The following is a 26454-nucleotide window of genomic DNA, read 5'->3' as shown; positions in this document are numbered from 1 at the left end:
TGCCGAAACGCTTTAAGACCCATTTTCGTATGACGCGACTCTAAACATTTTATTGGAATGTGTTTAAATATACTGCATGTTAATCAATTACATGTGTAATCATACCATACATTTTGAGGGCGAAGAAATGAAGTGATAATAAGCCATGTGAGGAATCATATGATGTGATCTCCCGTAGCATAATTGTTATCAACAAACACTATTATGTGGTTTGAAAATGCGTTAACTTAATAGCACAGATTTCATGCGATGGAAATAACAAGTGCAAAAAATAACTATTATACATTTATTGTCAATTAAATTATTTAAAAAAGTGTTGTTTTTTTAAACTTTATTTAAAAGTCATGATATACGCCGAATATAATTTTATTAAAATAAATCTTGTTAAATTTATACCAAATCGACTGTATTTTAGAGGACTGATATTTAATACGGTATCGTACATGACATAACTTGATTGAATTGTATATTCTTTAAGGACGTTGAGGGCGTTATAAATAAAGCGTCACAGTAAGCGAAAACACATCTTCTATCATTATTTGTTTGTTTAAAGCATTTGCTGTGTCAATCGTTTTGATAACAGTATGTATGTCATTATTTGAGGTCAATCAATGCATAATTGAGTCGTGTTCTGAGAAAACTGGGCATAATGCATGTGCGTAAAGTGTCGTCCCAGACGACACTTCCCGCCTAAATTGGATTTGTGTTAAGAAGAGACTTCATTTAATCAAAAAATATCACACAAGCGGAAAGTGTCGTCCTTGATTAGCCTGTGCGGACTGCACAGGCAAATCTGGAACGACACTTTACGCCCATGCATTATGCCCACTTTCACAAGGGCACATGGCAGCATCGTCTCTCCGCTGATAATTCAAGCTGAGCGTGCGTTTATTCGCATACACAATGACGTTTATCGCATACTGATTGGGTAAGTTGATTTCCTAAAACAATTGCATTGGTAGTGACTGTTGCGAATACAGATATAATGACATTTAAGAAACATTACAAGGCAAGAAAGTCTTTTTTACTCCTAGAGCTTCAAATGACAGTCCAATTAAAGCGATTGTATGCTGAATTGTTGTTGAATTTGTAAGGTGCTGAGCTGTGTACATATGCATTTGGTATTTTTTTAATTATTGGGACCACGTGCTCATAACAAATTTCTGTCCTGACACCGGTGCATTGGTTTCATGTTTTTCACATTACATTCACATATGTATGTAAAGCTGATGAAACGACGCACTCAATTCACTTTGATCTAGAAAGCAATGTAGTCTGAAGCGAAATCCTTTTTTCCTAGCAACACAAATGGTTGTAAATAAAGATCCAGACTTCATTTATAAAATCAAATAGTTGTTAATACTTTCTAAAAAAAAAAGTATACATCAGAAATTAACGTTTTTGCTCTGTCCATTGATAGTATTATTAGCGCTGGAAATGCGACTTTGGTACCTGACAATCAAGAACGAATGTATCCACAAATTCCTTATGCTATAAACTACACGAAAGTATAATCCTCATGTTGTTAAAAGGGATAATTAATTATTTAATGTAATGAATTTTTTAGATAGACTATTCGTACAATGATCATTTTTAGCATTACCGCACTTATCGTCTGAGTGTTTTCTCAGTCAAACAAGGCATCGAATAATTTTCCGAAGTTGACGGGAGTTGAAGCGAAACGAGTTTAAGCCTTATTGACAAATTTAATAATTCAATTTCTCTGATGTGGTAGATATTGTAAGTTGTTCGCTTAAAATATTTTGAACTGACAGTTAGTCAGTTTCGAATGTAGTTGTATAAGATGTAGGTGAATAGTTTTTTTGTATAGATTAATATTATACAATACAGAGTTGTTGATATACTACGTCCCAGAAGTGCATTTTAAGGCATTGTTTCATAATTTTAACAATGCATTTCTCACACATTTTTGCAGATACCATGGTAACATCTAAGCCAGAATGTCAAAATGTACATGTATATGTATTTAAACAATTAATATATACATCAAAATTTCAATGAAACTATTTGATTAATCAAGTATGTTAAGTTTGAATTTTCTTAAAGGATTGTCGTATTTTAAACAGTCATGAACTGTTATAATTTCCAAAAACTATTCTAATCGGAATTTTAATATAATAATAATAAAAATAAAAGCTGAACTTTGTTGCGACTCGAGCCCGACCCCGAGGAAAACAAGTTAACTCGCTATCAGACCACCTTGGCTTTCGATAGTGTTCTAAATGTTACTAATACGCGTATTTTCCAAGAACAATCCAACTACTTAATGACAAGCATGTCCAATATATTTATCATGCAAGCAATTTCTAGTCTTGATTAACGATAACGCACCGTCATTTTTTTCTGACTCGTGAATGTCATCCTTCTTATCCGAAAATAATAGACACGGTACATTACGAATATTTGCCAACTTGTTTTATTTGTCATTTTGCCAAACCGTGAACTAGTCCTTTTTAGGTTTGTGAAAACGTCAATTTTAGATTTAGTATAAAATTCTGAAATACATACAAATTCCTTCTTGTATTAGCAATTCATAGATAAATATATTTCGGTACATGTATCATATAAAATTTTCATATTACGGTCATCTTAATTATCGCAAACTTTTTTCTTTCGTTTCGTTTATTTCAAAATGCACCAAACCAAACCCACTGAATTATTCGTTGGTTTCCGATGAAGAAATGATTATAATGCAACCTTATCGCAATGATTGCCAAGAACATGCATGTTAATGTACGTGGCAGATCACGATCGTCAGGGTATTGTAATAAATTGTATGAGGTTATGTTGTCCAACTAGGGAAATAATTTGCAGCTTATTCTAGCAACCGAGTGACCTGTATACATGTATACGGCAAATTTATTTATAATATTTATTTAAAATGCCTTTTTCTACAAAAACGATATCATATATAAAGCTATAATCTTCGTCATATTGAGTAATAACTAAAATTGTGAAAACACTGTAAAAAAGTGAGGATTAAAACTAATGAAAAATATATTTATTCACGAAAATTGATTCAACATTACAGATTACTTATCCAAACACAACGGATATTAAAAAAATAATTATTTAACGCAGATATACATTAAGTGAACATCGGCACAATTTTAATAATGCCTTTTCAAAAGCAACATTTGTAAAATGTCTCTGCAAAATAACACTTGAACAAAACTATAATTACACACATGCAATTCACTTCCTCAACTATTTAAGTTATTATTTATAAACACATTCTGCACAATTCAGCACATGTTGATTGCAGTAAACATTTATTTTATGTTTATTTTATGTTCTTAGTAAGCATATCTTGTGACATTAAGCCACACTAACGCCGGCAGTATCAATACTGATTTTTTTAGCATCACAAAACATGATAACGGGTTGCTCGGCGTTTAAATAAAGAACAGTATCGCCATAACGATTTGTTCTGGTATTAGTGGTATTTTGCTTCACATTTGTTAGATGTGACAAAAACGTATGCATAAATATAAACCACAGCAACTGCTCATTTTATCATATTTGAGACATGCTTATTTTTATTTAAATGCAAAACAAATACCTGCTTATACTTAGAACAAAGTAATGGGCTTACTATCAATTGTCCATAAGTTCTAAATTAAATTCTGTTTTTAAAAAGAAACAATATCTTTGTGATAAGGATTCGGAAATTTAAGTTTGATATGCCCCCCCGCTACAAAACACCAGCGACCGGAAGTCTCAGTTGTATCTTGTGGATGAGGTATTCATCTCTGAGACTTTTGATTCGTGTACAAAGGTCATCGGATATGCATTGGATCGACCGGTCGAATATGTGCTAAAATGGAGATATTTGATAAACAAGAAGTAATTAACAATATTGACTACCGTCATTCAAATTAAGTTATTCATGTCTGCCATCTAAAAGTCAAGAAAAACTACAATATACTATTATCGCAAACACATTTTACTTTTGTTAGTGTTCGAACAATTAATTAATATAACAGTATGTGCGTGTTTTTTTTGAAAGACAAAAATACTCAATATACAAACAAAAATGGAAAAGCTAAATAGATCTAATAATAAAAAATAACTTGTTTTGTATCTAATAAAGCATTTTATACAATTAATAGGTCTGTTCATTAGTCATTTAGATTGTGTGCATTTAAATTGCACACATATTATGCACATATTATTATTTGTATATTGTTCACAGGACGTTCAAATCACGATAACATATACACTGTTATGCGAGAATAGATTGTAACAACCTAAATAATATTTATATTCAACTGCAAAAAAATAAATTTTTAATATTAACATTTTGTATCGTTTTCTTCTAGAATTTTAACTAGGATATGATCATAATCCAACAAACAAATGCAACTGAGCAAGGTTTTTATTTTCAGGTAGTCATATTCGTGTTTCAAGACAAATGCTATAATAATAGTTACCATAATATGTTTACCTCTTAACTATGGTCATAGGCATATGGGTGGGTCTCCTTCTGACTGAAAAAGAGACGCTGAATTCAGCTTTTACGTCGTTCATTTATACATGTATATCTCTTAAAAGATAGTGTGAGTTGTGAGTTGTAATGCAATCGTTAAATTAATATCTCGCAAAACCGTTACTATATCATGCTGAAGTAGTGATGACTAAAACAAAAACACATGCAGTTGAACGTTATATCGCAATATTATTGCATAATCTCTTTTGTCTGACCATTAAAAAGTGTGATCACATAAGTTCACAATTCGAAAGTGCAAGCAAATTGGATATTTAAGGACTATGCATTAATTGTCCAAGTAACACATTTTACAGCAACAGTGTTTCAATAATAACATTATACAAGACCGTTTGAATTAAACTTACAACTTAAAAAATGCAATTCTAATATGTATACTTACTTGGTCTCTTACGACGCAAAAAGAAACAACAGAAACGGAGATGGACGTAACAACCAAAACACGCTGTCTTGAACTGCTTTCGAAATTTCACTGAAAATAACAAGCACACTCACTTCTTCAGAATAAAAAAAACGAGTGTATGGACATAGTTTCAATTTCAGCAAAGAGCAATTTAGTATTCATCAAAAAGTTATCGAAAACAATATTGTCTGTAATGCAATTATTTTCAAAGACTAACCGACACCGTCGAATTACTTATTTAAACCTTCAACTAATCTTCAAAATAGGACCTATGAAAGCACCATACGTTCGTACAGTAAATATGCACACATGTTCTACTATCATTGTTTTGTAAAGTACATGTAAATTGGTCAATTATATTTGAATAACAATGCAATAATATAACATCTTTCTGAACGGTTCATTAAAGTTATTCTTTGAAATGTTCGGATTTGTTTTGAACATTCTTTATTGTCATGTTCGATTAAAGTGGCATGTCCTATTATTGATCCTAAGAATTAAAAATCAATATTTTGTCGAAAAAAGTCATTGACAAATCGGAGAAAACTTGAAATATATCAAATACAGATATGTTTTTATACAATTAGCACATACCACTCATGAAATTGTAGATGACAGGATTTATTGCGCTGTTAAAATAGTTGAGGAATCTAGCGGTCCAGAAAACGCAAACGATGGCCGCCCGATTGGCTTTAAGTGGATCCAGAGCACTTGTGTACCTAGGAAGTTTAATACAAAATGTACACAGAGTTGGGCTCAAATAGTCTTTTTGCCATCAGAAAAAATAAGTGTAATCGCCAGACAGCAAAAATAATCGACTGTGGAAACACATGGCAGGTAATAATAAATTATTTTCAAATAGAATTACATCAGACGCAATCATCAGTGTAAGCAAAACAAAAAGTAAATAACATTGTCTGCATATAACTATTAGACTTCTCTACCATAACATTACCTTATTAAAAAGAACTCGGTCAATAGAAAAATGTGCGCACAGTTTTACGCATTTTATTCAACTTACCTTTCTAACTCTATTTGAAATCGCTAACTTCCCATAATTATTAATCATAATACCCATTCGGTGATTGATACGCACGCTAACTAAATTTAGCATATTTTCTTTATCAAAAATTACCTGGCGATATTGAGGACATAAATTGGCAGATAGCACAGCGCGAATGTAATGACAACCACTATTAACATTTTAGCAGTCCGTCGTCGCATCTTCAACTGTTCAAAGGCAGACTCGTTGTGGATATCTTAAAATACACACCTTTGTCATTTAATCGCTGAATAACAAATAAGCCATGCACTGTGAAAAGGGGGTTGGATGCATGTTAGAAAAGTGTCATCCCAAATTAGCCTGTGCAGTCCACACAGGCTAATTATCAACGACACTTTCCGCTTTTATTGACATTTTCGTTTCGAGAGAGATTTCTGTTGAAGAAAATCAAATTCATGCGGAGAGTGTTGTCCCTGATTAGCCTGTGCGGACTGCACAGGTTTATCTGGGACGACACTTAACGCAAATGTAGTAAACCCTTTTTCACAGAGAACGTCCCAAATGCATGAAGAAATTTCTAACAACATTTTCATCGTCATATATTGATGCAATTTGAAAAGCCTTTCTTATGTTGTTATTGCAAGGCGATTCAATTTACAGAAGAAAATCATAAACACAATCGACGTTTTGAAACAGAAATGATTTAAGAATATAAATCACGCACGCGTTTGAAACAGAAATGATTTAAGAATATAAATCACGCACGCGTTTACTAACAATAGAACAATAACTAATCGAATTGCCAAAAAAATGACACAACAGATGATTCCTGTTAGCTGTTCTTACACTGAAACATGTAAGAAACACACTACAACAAAAAACTAGAAATAATGTTGAACATAAAAAACTAACTTTCTGCAACCGTGTTTGTCTGCGAGGTTGATGACCAAAGGCAAATGGCAATCATGACATACGTATAGGACATGACCAACAATGGGGCCAAGTAGAAAGCCGCAGTCAGGAACAAATTGAACTGCATTTCCATCTTCGGGTCTCTAGGGGCACACACTGTTAGCCAGGGGCGAAGACTTCTCGGAATCTGTTTATGATGAACATTTATCAGATACAGCAAACACACAGTCACATAAAACAACATGTTGAAAGTGGTGCTGACATTTCTGTACTAGCTATTATCTGTCAATAATAAACATTTAATGATTAAAACTAAGTTCACCGCCGTGCGATGATTTATGCAAATCTTTTTAATCTTTTCGATGGCTTTTATCTAATCAAATGTGCCAACTGCTTTGCAACTCGATCACACAGTTGCCAGCTTATGTGTCTGTGATTAAACTTTTTTTATTTTATTTGTTTACCTGTATGCATGTTGAAACTTTTCAAAGTCAAGTCTGCGTTTGAAAAAGGAAGGACTATAGGCTTGTTAACCAGACAGAGTGAAAACTTGATGAACAGGGATCTGGTGAAAGGTTTTTATTTGAAGACGACATATTCGGACATTTCGGATTGAAGTCAAAGCTTATGTTTGTCATAGATCTTTTGTTCTCAAAATTTACTTTTTCATTATTTTTTATGTCTAATTTTGAAAACCGATATACTATTTCTTAAATATGGTTATGCTATATTTTGTAACTGTTAATAAATGAAGTATTTTTTTGGTGCACAAGGTATTAATGGATTTTTCATGTTGAACCAAAAAGTAGATGGTATATTTTGTAAGGACTTCCAATGTTTTTTCTGGATCGGACTTAAAGTTGATAATCAGGCATTAAGTACGACATACGATAAGAAGGTTTAGTTATCTTTTGCTGGTGCTTCATAAGTTAAACTATCTGTATATTTGATAATCTCGAACATTAGATTGATTTATTGTTGCCCGTTAGCCTAAAAATATAATGGGATATATCGATTGTTTCAAATGAATAGAAGAGTACTTTTAAGTCTTTGTACAGTGTACATGTAGTCATCAACAGTATCTCGCCTAAGCAATAATGCGCTTTACCTGTTCGTCGTGTACAAGAACCATGTTGTAGAAGTCCACAGATGGGACGATAAGAGCAATCATCCAGATCACGGCAATAATGGGTCTCGTTTTGAAATAGGCGCCGTGATGCCGTAACGGGTGACATATCGCCAGGTAACGTTCTACGGATATCGAAGTAAGCGTGAGGACAGAGACAAACACCGAAACCCTCTGAAAACAACAACAATTAAATATATTTATCGTTCATAAATCACGCTACTGTATAGTTCTAAATAATTGAATGGAACAAATGGCAGACATTTGTCACACTCTAACATGATCTTGCCTATATCGTAGTATTCCTATCGTTTTACCTTTTCCATTTTTTCCCTACTGAAACTTCTTAAGTCATTTTCTATCGCCCTTCTCTTTTTCATTTTTTATATAATATCTTAGCATCATCTATAAAAATTGACTTCAACTTTAATGCAAAAACTGTATATACTATGAACATACTTTAATAGCAATAATTGATATGTTGATGTTGTAAATGTATAACCTTGTTTTTCATATGTATACGAGATGTATGTTTAAATTGAATTAAAAAAATATAAATAATTGAATGGTATATTGACTTTTTTATTATCCTAACATTCAAAGAAAATCCTATTATCAGAATTTAGCATACACGCATATTTGTATTGGTAAGCCAATTGGAAATTTAATTCAAATTAAATACTGACGCATTTAAGCAAAATAATAAATATATGTATTGACTGTTTTGTGGATCATATTGTATTGAACTAGATTAAAATTCAACTGCTTTGACCATTTCAATGCGGCGACATTTAAGTCTCGATCAGCCAACCTATTCTCCAATTTAATTCTAGGAATACAGAATGTTCATACAACTGTTATGTTCAAATATGCTTTATTGTTTAAACTATCTTGATATGTAACACTTAAAAGATATCATTATATGAAAACACGGTGTGCTGATGACATAAGCGACATTTATAGAATGCATCTATTCAAAGTCTTAAGCGGCATATCCACACATAATATCATTGTCAATTTCATTGAATCAATGACAGAATATTTTTTTGCCCTCAAGTGTTACACAAATATTTATCAATATTTTGTTCATTTGTACTTTGGTCATCACTCAAACAAGAAAAATAATTGACAATGCGTCAATAAATATTTAAGATCTCTGATTTTCTTTAATACATTGGCGGGGTCTTCAATATCATCAATTGTATTGTCAATCTTCATTATTGACAATAACATTTACAATGATATTGTGTGTGGATGTGCCGCTTAAAGCAAGATTGTGTGGGCATATGTATATTCTGTATTGCATTGGTTAATGAATACATATACAGTGTTAACTTATTTGGTATGCATGCATCGTTCGTGAGAGCATATTCACTTGGAAACTTTAAAAACCGTCTATGAATGAGTATGGTATTCATATAACAATAGTGCGCGCAACACATAGTTTTGATATAACGATGATTTAGCAAAATGGTTCGTAAATGGTTAGCCGCATACCAACGTGTACCTTCATTATATACATCTAAAATACAAAGGTATATGCAAAACTCAATGAGTACATTGCAAAATCGACTTTGAAGCAAGCAAAAATGTTCTTTCACGCAGCTCGTGGCTTGATAAAATAACCATGTGTGCCATTTATTCGATCTCTAAATGCAGTACAAAGCTATAAACCAGTGACGATAATGTAGTTGCATTATAAATATAACGAATAAGCAAACAGTGACACTGACATAAACTTTTACGCGTAAAACGTGACTTTCGCTTTCGACACGTCGTTATGCTACGATGATAGGTTTAGCCGATTTATTTTAAACACACACAATACGTCCCACACAAACATACACACTTACAGATACACAAATAAACACACGAGTACATAAACACGATTTGAGTGACACTTATAGCCTTAAATAGACATACATATTTTTGATAAAACTACTACTGCTATCTTGCAATCGATTAGGTTCGCGCAATATACTAGCGCATCGTAAGATCTCATTAACAAAGCATTGCTGATGGGTGCATTGTATGCATATACATTTATTTATATACTAAATGATCTATAAATTCAAGTCAAATGTGTTCATTTAGAACACCGGTGTAGCGTAAAAACTACAAGTTCAAGTTCCAGTCTTGTGAATTTTACGATAGGCTCCGTAATAATGCAAGCCGTAAAAAGTGAAAGTCTAATGTTGATATACAATAATTTTGGTCATGATTTGGAGTAAAATATCATAAATGCTCCATCCACTCAAGGACTTCCATTCTCTCCTTAACTCTGTATCTGTTTTACCTTTCCGCTTTTCTCTTTAACTTTTTATTTTATGATATGATTGTTTGCTGGGATATTGTTAATTTTTTCTTTGAATGCTTTAATTACTCTAGGTTTTTGGAACCGTAAATCATTATTTGTTTGATAACCCGATTGCTCATAAAAATTAGTGTTTTGTTTTGAGATGCCACTTAAGTTCAGTTATAAAAAAACTTGCCATATTTCCTGTTTTCGGGATATGATAGATATTGAATAAACATGAATATGTATCAAATGACCGACATCAAAATTATAATGATAAAAGTTGTCATTCATATGTTTGCAATGCATTATGATGCTTCTTAAATAGTTTCATATGGCCTTATTCCATAGTCATGTGTTATCCCAGACACACTACCACCAGTGTTATCAACGGTACCATATCATATCCTACATGTATACATATGTACTCAATGTTTGTTTCACTTTGATAGCAAGCGTGTTTGTATATATCCGAACAATAATAATAAAGGTAATGTCGTTTGAGTATCAGCGACGCTATTTGTCTAGATTTTATGAGAATGAGTGTATCTGTTGAGCAGATGTTGCAGTATCTCAGTATCAAATAATTAAACATTATGAATGCAATTAATTGTTAATTTTAATGTAGTTAACTGTTGAGTAACGACATGCTGACGCCACGCGTTACACAAAGTTGCCCAAGCTGTTGATGTAATTTTTCAACTTTCTATGTTTAGATACAAGTAATCTGGCGCAATTAGTGTTGTGCACGCTAATTTTATCATTATTGTATAATATATATATTGTACACTTAAATAGCCAAGAATGTCTGTTAATCTGTTCTTGCGTTGCAAATTTTCAGGAAAAGTTCTCCTACATAATGTATTTCCACGTACAACATTCACATTCAAATGCATTATTTCTTATGATACGCAGTTGTGTTTTTGTGTAATGTCCTTTGTTAGAAAACAAAAACGTAATGCATCTAGCTAAATTTTAAACAAGGCTTACACTGATATTCAAATCCTAGTGTCGTATTGACTGTTAGGATCAAAATGTCAAACACTTTTTCAGTAGTCATTACATATCAAAATGAAGTTTAAGTAATTTCGTTTTCATTATTCTTGTCATAGTCTCATCTTTCACATTAACACATCTTACTGTGGACTGAATGACCACTATATCAGGTATGGGAATGGAGCATCAGGGTATGTTAGCGAAGTAGGATGGGATTCCAAATGTATGTATGGTTTAAGTGTTATTTATTAAAATAATCACAATTCATTTGTTTCAGTTCTCCTGATACATTCCTTGTTTGTTTTTAAAATTGTCTGTTTGCAGGTGCCTGGATGTTACTTCTTTTATGGACAGGAAGGGATGCCCTTGTTGTATTTGTGTGAGGACCTTGTAGAGGATGTTGAAGTGGGAGCTGCACATAGCGATGGTGTGTTTGGAGGGTAATGATGTTTCGACAACTGCGACACTACATAGAATAGGTTGGACCATAGTGAATTTGTCGTTAGTCGGGTGTTTTGTGTACAGTGTGTGCCTCACGTGATAGTGGCTGGATTGTTGGCCGTGGGCCTTTTGAGATGCTGCTCTCCACTCCTCCCAGTTTGCAAATATGACGGAGTTGATAGAAGTATGCATTTAGCAAAGAAATTTACCATGTCATTTTGTTTTATGTAAAGAATAACGGACCTTGGCTGAAAGACAGTTGAGTTTGGAGGAGAGGGTGTGCAAATAAAATTCAAGCCAAAAGTAAGAACATTTGTTGATGTGGTATAAGTAAATGAGTGTTGAATATTTATATACTATCTTTCTGCAACTTGGTTTATTCTACTGTCCTATGTCAATTGCCTCACTGTAATTAATGTAGTTACGAGCGCTATATCAGTATATCCCCTTAACTACTGACCCATCTAATGTCATCTTTAAACCGGTCAATAAATCCACTTTCTTGCACCTGTGACAATTGTTTACAGACTTTTTCCTGACCACTATATGTTAACAGGATAACATCCCTGGCCCCTATCGCATGATATGTTTGATATAAAAACAGGGACATACCAAAATCGTTGTTGATATCTGATTTCTGTATGCTGCACTTTATTGCAAAATATGTTGTTTTCATACCAAAAAAACTTAACGTTCTTCAATTATAATTTGTTTTTCTGTGGTATATTAGATTGTTTATATATATATATATATATATATATATATATATATATATATATATATATATATATATATATATATATATATATATATATATATATATATATATATATATATGAAAAAGTTTTGCCCTGTTGTAAATCTACATCATGTATATTAACCCTTCTCAGATTCTACCACCTCCTTTTCATACCATTAAAAAAAAAGAAATGTATCTATGAAAAAGTTTTGCCTTGTTGTATATCTACATCATGTATATTATCCCTTCTCAGATTCTACCACCTCCTTTTCATACCTTTAAAAAAAATGTTCTGGCCTTGATAACGCATTGTGATATTTTATACTAAATACATACGGAATATTACGCTAGTCAATTGTTCTAAGAGTTTTTATCACTCGAGTGGCGTGTGTGATGACGTATAACACGAGAGACAGAGCCTCGAGTGTGACGCGAAATAGCACAAGACACGAGAGTTAGAAAATAGTTATTATTTTGTTTAAATGCAAATTTTAGGCCATACAATATGTAAGTCAGTATATATTCTTATTTGATAAATTTTCCTACTTTTAATCTTGTTCAACATGTAAAGCTTACTTATAATGTTACTGTTTTCAAACAAGCATGCAACATAATTAAAGCAATGTTTTTGCATACTGTTGGTACGAAGATACCGGTAGTTAGTCTCTTGCGCAAATGTTGATTTATGACCATAAAATATTCAATTAGGTATTCTTGGATGTGCTCCATTTTCTTACTGTTTATTTTTTTAACAAGTATATATTTATACTTACAATGTTATTTTTTTATAAACAGGCACTAAATTGCTAAAAGCACTTTTTCTTTCTTTATTTTGGGTCAGACATACTTATATTTGTGTCCAAATGTGCATTTTTTGCTGTAAAATATGCAAGTCAAGCGTTTTAGGTGCTAAACGGTTAATATTTACTACAAGTATAGTTAGGTTATCATGCTGTTGTTAATTTACCGGAACTCAATTTTTTTGTTAAAATGTGCATTTTGGGCCATACAATTTGCAAGTTTGGCCATATACAAATATTTGCAATTCGAGATTTCTTTGTGCTTAACTTGCCAACTGTTTATTTGTTATTTACTTTTTTAGCTTATTAGAAAGTTATTTTTAAGATACGTTATCAAGACTAAAACATGCTTTGGGTAAGAACATAGATAAAAAATCAAAAGTGTATTTTAAGCCGTAAAATATGCAAGTCAAGCTTGTTGTATGCTGATTTTATTCAACATGTACAGGTTTGCTTTGATTGATCTCCTTCATGTAAATGCATCAATACTAAGCTTCTTGCATTATTTCGGTTCGAACAGTCATTTTTATTTAATATTATTGTATTTATCTCGTTTACACATATTACATGGCCTTTCACGACGTACTCAACTGAGGCATAGGGATGTACATTATATATTAACTTATATCACCGTAAAAACGTACATTAGACCGTCAAATGCTTGTGACATCTATGCAATCAACAGCATGGCTTTAACGGCTGACAGTATATTACGATACGTATGTTAATTATCATCGATTTTCGTACATTTATTGATATATTTACATATGCAACTTGCACTGTTTACGCCGGATGTTGTGATCGCTTTGCACATGCGCACTTGCATATTTTACAGGTCTTGCATATTTTTCGCTACAACGGCAATTTATGTATCGATATTCCTTAACATGTTACCAATAAAATGAACATGACAGTACACACATTTCTGTTAGAAAGAATATGACATTTTGTCTTGTTTTTATTGACACAAATATGGTATGTCAGCCACAACGCTTGCGTGCTATGGAAACTGAAATATCGTCAAACTTAATCCCAAGACAACTCATAAAGTATGTTAAAGTCTCCTACTAAGATCACTCGGCCTTAGTGGAAGTATTTTATACTTTATATAAGCAATCCTAGTAGTTTCACAAAATGCAACGACAACAACAGAACTCTCCAAATTATAAATTCGTTTCGCTTTGCAACGCTTTATAATTTTCAGGTTTTTAAATCGTCAAAAGATGCATATAATGGCTATTTTAGAGCATTGAAAATGTTCAGTATTACTGTTTCCTCAAAAATATCACAACTAAAACTAAAATTTGCGAATCTGAAACAACTTTTTTTTAATTTTGTCAATTTCCCCAAAACGTGAAAAAGCCCCTTTAAGATGACTTATGAAGTTTAATAAAATTTACGGAGATTATTATCTTAATTCGACATGGTTAACCTATTAGAGAGCTGTTTTGTTTACATAAAGATTTTGAGACAAGTTTCCAGAAGTTATAGTTTTCTTTCGATTAAAGACAGATGATACATTTAAAAAAGGCTCGATAATAGATAGTACAGGAGGACAAGGACTCAATTAATATAAAGCAGTAGAGCATGAATATTCAGTTACAAAGAATACTTTTGTATTAGCACCATTGGCAGAAAACCAATTGATCATGTCAATTGAATTCCCAAGCGGAGTTCAAACAAATGATACAAAGACAAATATTAAATTAAGAAAAAAAATTAATAAACGAGTCTTTCCTTTCTAAAATAACGTTAGAGGAAGGTTGTTAAGTACAGCGGGATGTTATTTTCACCTAAAAAATCGTTTTCTTCCTAGTAGGCAGTACAAGTGTGAGCTCAGACACTTTTACCGTTTTGAAGTATCTTTAATTGTGTGAAACCTGTGGCTTGATTTGCCATTAAGAGTAATACCGAGGCAACGCACTTAAAAGTGGCCAAACAAAAGTTAATGACTTAAATGAAACACAAATACATGCGCGTTTCACAACAATCGCTTATATATTTACCAAAGAAAAAACGACCAATGTTTTTCTTTATTATTGAAATAATGAAGATAAACAACAAATACACAAACCCAGTAATCGAATTTCACCTTTTAATAAATATAAGAGATACGAAATTATCGTATATGAAAGTTCGCCTATGCTTTGATGAACTTATATGTGTACTATACAGCGAAGTGCTATATAACACGCATATTTGAATACAGTTAAATGTGGGAAAATTAACTGGTGTTTGAGGTGATAATTACACTAACTTATAATAAAAGATAGACCTCTAAAACATATATGCAGTAGAAACTAAGTAGTTACATAGATATATGTACTTTTAAAACATACAAATCGTGTCTGTAAACCATGTATGTATACGTACATAATTGATAGAAAAGTGTTTTTTTTTTATAGAATAGTTTCCAAATATCATGCTATTTAAAGACCCCCAACGCGTCTTTAGAGGGTTTGATTCAAATCATACATTTAAAGTAATATATTTATAATACACAATTATGCCTACCTTCTTTCAATACACAGAAAGCCTGTACAATCTGTTAATTGCATATCAGTTATGGGTCAAATAAATTGATCTCACGCAGGGACAACGAACACGTGTTATTGTTTCAATATAATACATGTTATGTACGAGAGACAGAAATATTCATCTGTTACATCATTATACACGTCCATGCTACGGTAAGGGTCCCTTTTGCTAAGAAACAATATTTAATCTTTTTTTAAGTTGATGCAATACTGCAGTCGATAATTATGTATCATGCACATTGGAATAAGCCGTTCTATCAAGGGTGAATTCTTATATTATTGTTAACAATACATTGTCAGCTTGTGACAAGCAGCCTGCTATTCGCTTATCCACCGCATGACATGTTTGTTATGGAATGAATTGCAAATTTACGCATACGTCTTAATGGATGCTTATACAGTTTATACACCAAAACATAATGCACCGCAATTTTTCTCTAGGCTTCAAAATACTATAAATGTTTGTATTTGTATATAGGACCTTTGCATTAGATATACATGCATTTGTTATCAATCTAAAACACGTTGGTACGTAGATATAAATGATACTACTATGGCACGCCTGAACCACAAAAATGAGAAAAACTAAGTTTAAGTTACTTAAACTAGGTTTTTCTCTACTTAAATTCAATTTAAGTTACTTAATTCGAATTAACGCTGCTTAAAATGAATTTAAGTAGTTTTTGTGGTTCCCGCGGCGTTAACGCTAATTAAAACACCGAAAATGCATTAACGGTGCTTAATGGTAATTTTCTTACTTAAGTTGAATTAATTCAACTTAACAAGGATTTTCTCTATCAATTGTACTATTTTCAATTAAGTTGCGTTAAAATAGGTTTTTCTACTTAAAATATGTTTTTAGTTACACGAATTCAACTTTAGTAAGGAATTTTACTTAAGTTGTAAAGTCGAATTGTTTTGATTGGTCAGTTAATGATCCGGAAGACCTAAGCCAATCAGAAACGTCGTAACAAACGTAAACAGGAAAGGATTTTCTTCTACCGCCATTTACAATTTTGCAATGGATCGGTTACAACGCACGCATTTACCTACAGCTAACTATAATATAGTCCCAGTTTCTACATACAAGCTGGTATGACTACTCGTATACAAGACAAGTTATTACTACAGGTAAATGCGATATGACCCGGAAATATATAGACGGGCGGATCGTTTTTGATGTTTATTGCATAGTTACTGACTGTCAGCAAAATTTGATGATGAAAGGGTGTTTTGAATGTTATTCCAGACTAAAACAAATTTTAGCTGACTTAAGATTCTAATCCAAATTTATAATATCTGTATTTTTTGCTCGTACCACATGGCAATCTTTTTCTTCCGACCTCGGGCATGAATTTATTAACAAACCTGACAACCAATCAAAACGCTTGTTTCATATGCTTATTTTCGGACGCGAGTTTTGACTTAACGATAATTAATAATTCAACTTAAGTAAAAAATTTATTACTTAAGTAATAATTAAATACAATTAACGATGCGAAAGCACTTAAATTAATTTTAAGCAGCGTTAAATGCAATTTAAGTAACTTAACGGTAATAAAAATCAATTTTTGTTGTTCGGGCGCACTTAACGAGTTAAACTAAGTTTTTCTCTGCTTAATTCATTTTTCTCACATAAATAGAAAATAACTCTTCTTAACTACTTAATGCATTTAGTAGCGTTAATTCGAATTAAGTTACTGAAATTGAGTTTAAGTAGTGAAAAACTAAGTTTAAGTTACTTAAACTTAGTTTTTCTCTTTTTTGTGGTTCAGGCGTGCCATACACTACATCAGATCATGTGCTGCATTCTCGCATAACATATTTTGTATTGGAAACATGTTTGTTCTTTACGCGATCAACATAAATGGTATTTTATTTTATCCCATCATCAGACGTGCATTGTCGAAATGAACAACTGTGGAATAATTTTTCCTCTATTTCGGCAGTGCTGAAATATAGCTGTCACGCGCGGCGGAGAATGGTCATATTACTCGGAATCAACTATAAAGTAATCATTTTTAGTAAAATCGAATCAGATTCAACAAAACAAACAATTTGATACCAAGATGTTATATATTTTTAACACATAATGCAACTCAAAAAGCAAAAAAAGAACAACATTATTTTCAAATATTAAGTTCGCGTACTCGTGACGTCATTATTAACACGTCATACGACACAATGCATGTTCTTTCACGCTAAAGCTGCAGTTGTTTAATGTGTTTTTTTATTCGTTATTTCTTAAAAATCGGGGACGTAGAGGTATGATAAACAGAAAAAAACAGGTTAGTTACTGATCTTTTTGTAATGTTTTAAGCTCGGCACGATTAAAATAATGAAACAATGTTTGCTTAAAATAACTTTGGGATTTTTCGTGTAGTTCGATTTTCCTATTCTATTTTTAAAGAAATAATTTACGACTAAGAAAATTGATGGGATAAATTTAATAAATAAATATTTTGCTCGGTACGAAAATCTGAACCACTCGCCAAGGCTCGTGGTTAAGATTTTCTAAGCCTCGCAAAATAAACTTTGCTTTATTCGGCACCGACTTAGTATTCTCTATATTTCATTTAGACGCAGTTTCCTTCCTTCCCGCATATTCATATCACACATGTATACACAATGACTCGTTCACATGAAAAAAATCACAATATTAAATGACAGAGAGTAAGGCTGTGCTAAACATAGTAATTTCCGGAAAGGCTCACTGCGCGCTGACATTAATTACAAGCGCTATGAAAATGTGCAACTTTTGTTCTGAAACGCCGTCTCTTGCAAAGCAAAAACATTAAACCAATTTGTAAGCCTTTTAAAGTGACTTTGTGCAATCATATCAGGGTAGGGAATAATAAGAAATAGCAATAATGCAATTCTTTACAGGTTATTAAACTAATTAGTGTCCATTATTACATATCAAATAATAGGTCAATTAAAAACACAGCCTCAACTTATATGCGCATTGGCGACTTTAAAAGAACACACATGCATACACACACACACACACACACACACACACACACACACACACACACACACACACACACACACACACACACACACACACACACACACACACACACACACACACACACACACACACACACACACACACACACACACACACACACACACACACACACACACACACACACACACACACACACACACACACACACACACACACACACACACACACACACACACACACACACACACACACACACACACACACACACACACACACACACACACACACACACACACACACACACACACACACACACACACACACACACACACACACACACACACACACACACACACACACACACACACACACACACACACACACACACACACACACACACACACACACACACACACACACGCACGCATATACACGCAAACACACACAACCACACACACGATATATTGATTTGGAGAGTTGAATGTGGAACATATTCGGTATTTCTATATAAGAAATAAGATCTCACTCAGCATTCGGCTTGCATCGTTGCATACGGCCTCCCAATACTTTTAAATTCAACAAATGTGGTGGAAGATTTGTATTCATTCCTGGTGGTAATTTTATTTATCATTTTATTTTTTATCAAGGTCGTCACGGTCAACATCTATTCACTACGGTACTGCCGCAAACACATTATCATTCTGGTGGGGAAATGAACTTAAACAGTAATTATAAAATTGATTGGCGTGTATCGTCCTGAATGGGTTCAAACCTTTATTTGTTTATTGCGAGATATGTGAGTGATCTTATGTCTGATGTCGTTTGAAATATCACATTTGGTATGTCTTTAAGATCAACTATATCAACTATAAGTATAGACATAAATAATTCGTTCAAGATGTGTGTTATCTGCAAATCCTTAATGTACATACCCTTTCAAAGCTTATCACGTCTAATAATAGTTATATATTGGTTTTATTGTGCATTCAGACAAAAATACAGCGCACTTACAATAAAAATAATTGAATACAACAGTTATTTCATTCCCTTGCGAGCTTTATAGATCCATATTTAATCCTGTGTTGGGAAATAAGAATGCAGCCAGTTTTGCTCAGTAGTATGCTGCATGGACTATGTGAATCCCACGCTCGAAAAAGGGAACCTTATTTAACATTAAACAAAAAGAAATGTCTATCATTTATGAAAATATATTAGTCCATAAAAATGTGTATTTAAGAGTTTTATTTTAAACGGTTTGTAATAGAATTTAACTAAAATGATCGAGTACACTAGTGTTTACAATAACAACGTAAATTAATAAACCAAAGATAGTTTGTTTAATAATCATCTAGATATACACAAACAATTTAAGGATTCGCTTGTGTTAAATGAGTTTGACTAAGTAGCATTTAGTTTAAAATCGCAAAAATAATGCTTGTTGACGAAATCATTTTCTGTTTTGCAAATGGTATCATTTATAAATTTTAGATTGTTATGTTTTGTAACCAAATGAAATTATTCAAATACTATGTACTCAACAATCAATTGCATTACATATTGTTTTTTTTCTCTTCAACATTGTAAAGGCCTATTGAAACCGTCTACCAGTGTATTAAACTTTCTTTAAACTAATATAAAATGTTTTTTATTCATAAATACATACAGTAATAAAAAGGTACATTAGTTTGCCATTACTTTACTCATTGTATGCAGTTATAAAAGTTCAATAAGATTGTCTGATCATTTGTTATTCCGATATTGGTAGCATTCTACATATGGTTGTCCATCATTGTTTTTGTTTCGAATGTATTGTCTTGAAATGTATAGATGACAACCTTCGTGGAATTTGATAGAATACACAAATTTCTGTTCTTTTAATTTAAACACACAAGAACAATGCTTAGTAGAACATTTGTAATTTTATAAAATAAAGGTATTTGACAATTACTAATAAAATATAAATTACTAATAAAAAATACCGTTGAATAAAAAGAACAGAATTTTTATATGAACAAGAAAACAGAAAAAAGAAGAATTTCCAATTAATTTCATCATATTATTGTCTCATACGTAGTTTGAATTGGTACTGAGGGAGCTGGAAATAAAAAAGGCATTAAATGAATCAATCCTTTACAGTCTATTTATGGGCATGAATTTTAACACAATAAATTATGAACAGCTTGTCGATGTTTGGAAATAAAATAGCAGCATCTTTCATGCACACTGACACTTTCATGTAACTATGAAATGTTGCAAATGCAAAAATCATCCATATGTTTTCTCAATCCTTAGGACCATTTTTTGAAAGTTTTTTACGGTTTTTACCGAAAGAAAATATTGGTTAACACTCAAACTCAAAATAAAATTAACAAAGCAGACGTGCTTAAAATGACACATTTGTAGAGTGTTCCTTCTGGTATACAATATATGAAGAGTAGACAAGATGGCCAGTTGAACTTTTTTCATATTGTTCAATTGTTTTAACTTATTCATAATTGTTCGACGAAAGTGGTGACGTCCGTTATCTATGCATGTTTTCAGAAGAGTTATGTTTACCTAGATGATGTTTAAAATAACACATATTAAGAGCATAAACACCGGAGGCTCAATGTCGGTATTACTTTTCGTAATTTTTATTTCCCTTTTAAAGTGATAGAAACCAACGCCAGGATTATGTTTTCAACAAAAACCACTTTTGTTACACTTGTATTATGATTTATTAGGATAATTTGAATAAAAAGATACATGATCGAAGAGCAAATACTTTTAAAACAAATACGATTCTATTAATTGATGCAGGATTAAGACACATACTAGACAGGTTATGTTGAATAAAATTTTGTTTGACATTATCACGAGTTGTAAGAAATCAGTTATTAATGTCGTCATGGCTTTTTCAGACTGAAAACTGAGAAACAAAAGCAAGAAAGATGTCGGCAAAAAACTTAATTTAACCGGAGAAAATCATATAACTCGAAATATTGAGTACAGTTTGTCAACCATGCCGTTCGATGTATATGTTTTCGCAATGAATATTATTAAATTCACGTAGCATTTTTCAAAGTTGTTATGTTGCTACTTATTCTGGTAAATCTCATTACGAAAACGAATACCGCGTCACAAAAAATTCGAGTTGTATAGGTATATTATTTTTTTATACAAAACCGTATAAGTATATGCCGTTAGCCCGTGCCATAAGCAATAGTTAGGAAAAATTTATGTATTGAATGTTCAACACATTAAAAGAATGTGAATACCATGTATTACCCAATGCGTTTTCGTTTGTTATTTATGGAATAAAGGGTGCATGTACAAATTTCACTCTTTCCTGATATATTTCGCCTTAAAGCGAGATTATACGATTTTGTCAAATATTTATTAATTTATATAAAATATGTAAAAAACTTATTAAACTTATATTTAATTATAAATTAAAATAAAAGTTAATAAGAACATGTGTCGAAAAATGCGAAATAAGCCATATTTAATTCTGAAATCGAAAAAGGCTGTACAGTCGAATTCGCCAGCATGTATATCTTGCATGTACGATGTGACTCTAAATTTAGTTTAACGGTTCATTTTAAATTCCTGCAACGATATCTATTCATACGACACACGAACACTAACTAAAATGACGAATACTTGAGTTATTGTTGGAAAATATGTACGAAATATCTTCGTCACAATCGGCTCGGGGCGTAATTTGTCTTTGCTGCATTTTACGAAATTCTTTTTCAATGCATTTTTCTTTTCTTTTTTGTGTTATTGTAACATATTTTATCAATATATAACAATTAAACACATATAAACAGTTGTATAATCTCGCTTTAATAGCCTTTTCAAAGTTTGTTTATACAAATTGGCTACATTGTCTTTCTATTAACTGTTGATAAATACAAAGAAAATATAGCCAATTTGTAAAAACAAACTTTGAAAAAGCCTATTTAGGCGAAATATATCAGGACAGAGTGAAGCTAATAAATTTTTCATTTGCATGTGTCCTTTTTATCGTATATAATGTAAGGAATATATAAATAGCACTCAAATAAACTTACACAGAACTTTTACTGACTTGTTTTACTATGTGATATTTATATTATTGCGTTAATTCAACTCATCAGCCAGGGGTTTTTTTTACTAAGAAAGTGACGCCGATATTCGGCGTCTTCCCCTACCAGAATTTTTCCCCTAAAAATACCATTTCCCCTCCAACAATATAATTTTTCACCAAAATATAATATTTTACCCTCAAGAAATGTTTTTTTTCTTTTGGGAAGTCGACACTTATCCAATTTGTACCATGTACAACGATCTCGCTCTCTCTCTCCCGACGAACACTCAAATCTGGGAATCCCAGTGATTCTATATATAGCTCTTAAATTACGTCATGGAAACTGGGCAACTAATCGTATTAATCATGTGACCATTTTACTGGATTCCGGTCTTGCGCGTGAAGGGTGTTTCGTCAATTAATTACCGGAAACCAGTCGAATTTTCATCCGGGTTATGTGAAAGCCAAGATATAAACGTTAAAACAGAAAAAAGTCTCACAATTGGCGTTCATACACGAACAAAATAAAACGTTCGGACTCGGAAAATATTAATTGCATTGACGCATTTTTTTAGAATGAATCATCAAAAACCGTTGAAACCCAGCAGGATTCGGAGGTACATGTAATCAACATCGAATAATACTGTCGGATTATTGTGAAAGTGAAAGTAGACAATCGGCAGCTGCCGCACCTTTCCCTTCCAATACTGTAGCAGATCTAGATCGTCAACCCATTCATCATGAAATTGAAATCATAATATTGACATCGTTCCCCGGCCCCAGTTGAAATCATTTCCCATTAGTAGATCTACACCTGCAACTTTATTTAGGACTTTGACTTTAATATCATACTTGTTCATGTGTTTAAGAACAAAAAGGGCAGAGACATGTCTCTTTTTCTAAAAAAAACACATGAAGTCTGTAGGTGAGTTATAGACATTGAAATGAACAGTTTTTATTTTTTCCCCTAATATGTCTCTTTCGCGCTCGATTTTCACATTTTACCCAGCGTCCAGCGTCTTCCCCTTTTTCTAAAAAAAAACCCCTGTCAGCTTTAAAAGGCATTATTTATAAAAAAAAGAACGAATATTTGCTCTCGGCTGGTTATATTTCTTAACGTCTTTTCATGGAGTGTCGTTTATTTGAAGACTTCAACTAAAACGGTACGATTAGAAATAATACGTAACGGTTGCGATTGGAAGATTTGAATAAAGTATGGTAAGAGTTCGATTTTTTTCAATGAGAATAACAATACTTGAAAACATTACTGAAATTATGTGTGTCTTTTTTACAATTAAATATATTTAATATTACATCACACACAGATTTAAACGTATAACTATGTTGTCAGACTCAGACTTTCGCCCTTCAAACTCGCCAGATTGATACGGCCGATATCAACCATCATTTATTACATGATGGCGTTTAAATGACAGCCTGTGGGTTTTGTTCGTGGTCCGCTATACTGGACAGATGGGGTTTCGCATAAATTGTCAAAGTTTTGTAAGGAGTAAACCTTTTCAGTTTAAAATAACTAAAATACATATCAGAGTGATTTATAATGTAAGGACGATTTTTAAATGTATTATAAACTTTTATGGTATACTTACACCGTGTTTTATAGTTTACGTGAGCATGTATTAAGTATCTCATGCATAGTATGTGCGGCAGAAAATTACAAATATTTTTGTTATTGGACCAATTTCATTAATTTCGTCGGTGGTGGTTTCAGTTGAAATCATATCTAAGATTTGCAACATTTTATCATGTATTTCCGAGCTGCTGCTTTCTTATCGAATTGTATTGTGACACCGTTCTAAAGACGTTGTTACTATTTGCTCAATCCGATTCCGATTCAAGAAAATTTCGACAACGTTTAATTAAAACAAATTTCTGAAATACGGATTGTAGCAGAACACAGATTTTGGAAACAAGTTTAATTATTACGTCATAGTTTGTTTAAGACATGATACTGGGGGGGGGGGGGGGGAAACATGACACGTAGTAAAATGTCAGCAAAAACCGTAATTTTACGGGAGAAAAAATACACATCGAAAATATTTGTACACTTTCGCCCATAATAATCACGCCTTATGTAATTTTTTCCCAATAATGTTTTTAATAAATGTCATTTTTGTTTGCCCTTTTCATCTCATTTTAGAAATATATATCAAACAATCATATAAACTTACATAAAATGTTTGCTCACTAGTGTTTTATGTTAAATACACGCATTCTGTGTAAAAACCTATCATGACTTAACACCCATATATCTTTACAACATATAACTAATATATATAAATAAGCACCTGAAGGTAGACAGAGACCTTGCACATGATTATTCCAAAAAACCAGGACTGCAAAAGGTCCGAGACGATGGATGATGGCAAGCAAATCAGGATAACCAGAAAATCTGCTACTGCCAAATTTACGAGAAAATAGTTGGTCACCGTTTTGAGCGATCGGCTCTTCCACACGGAATAGCACACCAACACGTTTCCCGTTGTTCCTACGAGGAATACCACTAAGAATAATGACATGAATATCCAGTGATAAACGGATGGTCGAATGAAATCCTTGATTTGATCAAGAATTTGTGAATTGCTAAGGTTTCCGAAAATATTATTGTCCGATCCATTTGTTTCCACTTTTTCGAATTGTGAACATGTTTCATTCAGTTTGTTAGCATTTACACAATCCATCGTTTTGTTTAATTCGTATTAAGTATGTTATAAACTTATATTCAGAGTGTGTTATGATATATACCTAACTCATGTTATTGGTTGAAACACTAGTGATAACAGGCCTATTTCAATAATGATGCGAATGTCTCCTGTATCAAGTATCGAAGGCTGAACCAAGTTAAGAACGACGCGCTGTAACAAATTCTCATGTGAACACATTGACTGGATATGTATTGGTGATATTGGAGTACATTACGGAAACATGCTTTGTCATACACACAATGAATGTGATTTTATTTAGGTGGATGTTTTTTCTCAGAACGGTCTCTCAGAGAATTTGTAGCATACAACTCACTGCTGGCTTTGTAGTTAATAACCAAAAAATTATAGATAATTTATCACATAACATCGCTCTCATCCATTGAAGCAAACTGAAGCATATGTATTGTAATTGAACGAAATGTTAATCAATTAAGTATCAAGAAATGCACATTTGTGTGGAAGTTTAAAATTCATTTTAAGTCACTGCTTGATAACCTGATTAATTTTAATCACTATGTTATATCTCCTGAGAGGCAGATCCCACCATACATGACCTCCCCACCCACTATGCAGTCAACCCCCATACAGATGATGCCTCAGTCATACATAACCGACTTTGATCTGCAAAGAATCGTACACACCTTAAGAATCTCCCTCCGAGATGAAATCCGTGGGCTTGTCCAGGCATGTGTAGCCGAGCATGTTACCCCTCTGGTAAATGAACTCAGTGTACTTAAACAGTCTAAAACCACCTTAACCAATAAAATAGCTGATCTGGAACAAGACCTGGACAATGCCAATCAATATAGCAGGTGTCACTGTGTTATTGTTAGCAATGTGCCAGAAAATTCAGATGAATCCACCGATGATATCATCCTAAACATCGCAAAAGAGAGTGGATCCAACATTGTTCTCTCAGACA

At 32.6% G+C, this 26454-nt stretch overlaps 1 protein-coding gene across 1 annotated transcript; it reads right to left on the bottom strand.

The window, feature by feature from the left end:
* Positions 1 to 1258: 1258 nt before the first annotated feature.
* On the bottom strand, positions 1259 to 25508 carry LOC127878306 (orexin/Hypocretin receptor type 1-like). The gene is made up of 7 exons (XM_052424827.1): positions 25116 to 25508; positions 7955 to 8146; positions 6847 to 7033; positions 6067 to 6190; positions 5526 to 5650; positions 4911 to 5000; positions 1259 to 1296 (listed from the first exon to the last, which is right to left on the bottom strand). The coding sequence occupies exons 1-7, from the start codon at positions 25506 to 25508 to the stop codon at positions 1259 to 1261; spliced, it is 1149 nt and encodes a 382-aa protein (XP_052280787.1).
* Positions 25509 to 26454: the final 946 nt, after the last annotated feature.

The sequence above is a fragment of the Dreissena polymorpha genome, chromosome 4 (genome assembly GCF_020536995.1).
Source record: "Dreissena polymorpha isolate Duluth1 chromosome 4, UMN_Dpol_1.0, whole genome shotgun sequence".
Lineage (NCBI taxonomy): Eukaryota > Metazoa > Mollusca > Bivalvia > Myida > Dreissenidae > Dreissena > Dreissena polymorpha.
The sequence above is the reverse complement of the archived record's forward strand: the minus strand, read 5'-3'. Positions and strand labels throughout refer to the sequence as shown.

What these genes read in the sequence shown, in the direction of transcription:
- LOC127878306 (XM_052424827.1), bottom strand. Translation starts at nt 25,508, where the DNA reads ATGGATTGTGTAAATGCTAACAAACTGAATGAAACATGTTCACAATTC. An exon ending in TTCTTGTACACGACGAACAG is followed by an intron (nt 7,034 to 7,954) that starts GTAAAGCGCATT and finishes CATCATAAACAG; the next exon opens with ATTCCGAGAAGTCTTCGCCC. An exon ending in CATCTACAATTTCATGAGTG is followed by an intron (nt 5,001 to 5,525) that starts GTATGTGCTAAT and finishes TGTTATTTTCAG; the next exon opens with TGAAATTTCGAAAGCAGTTC.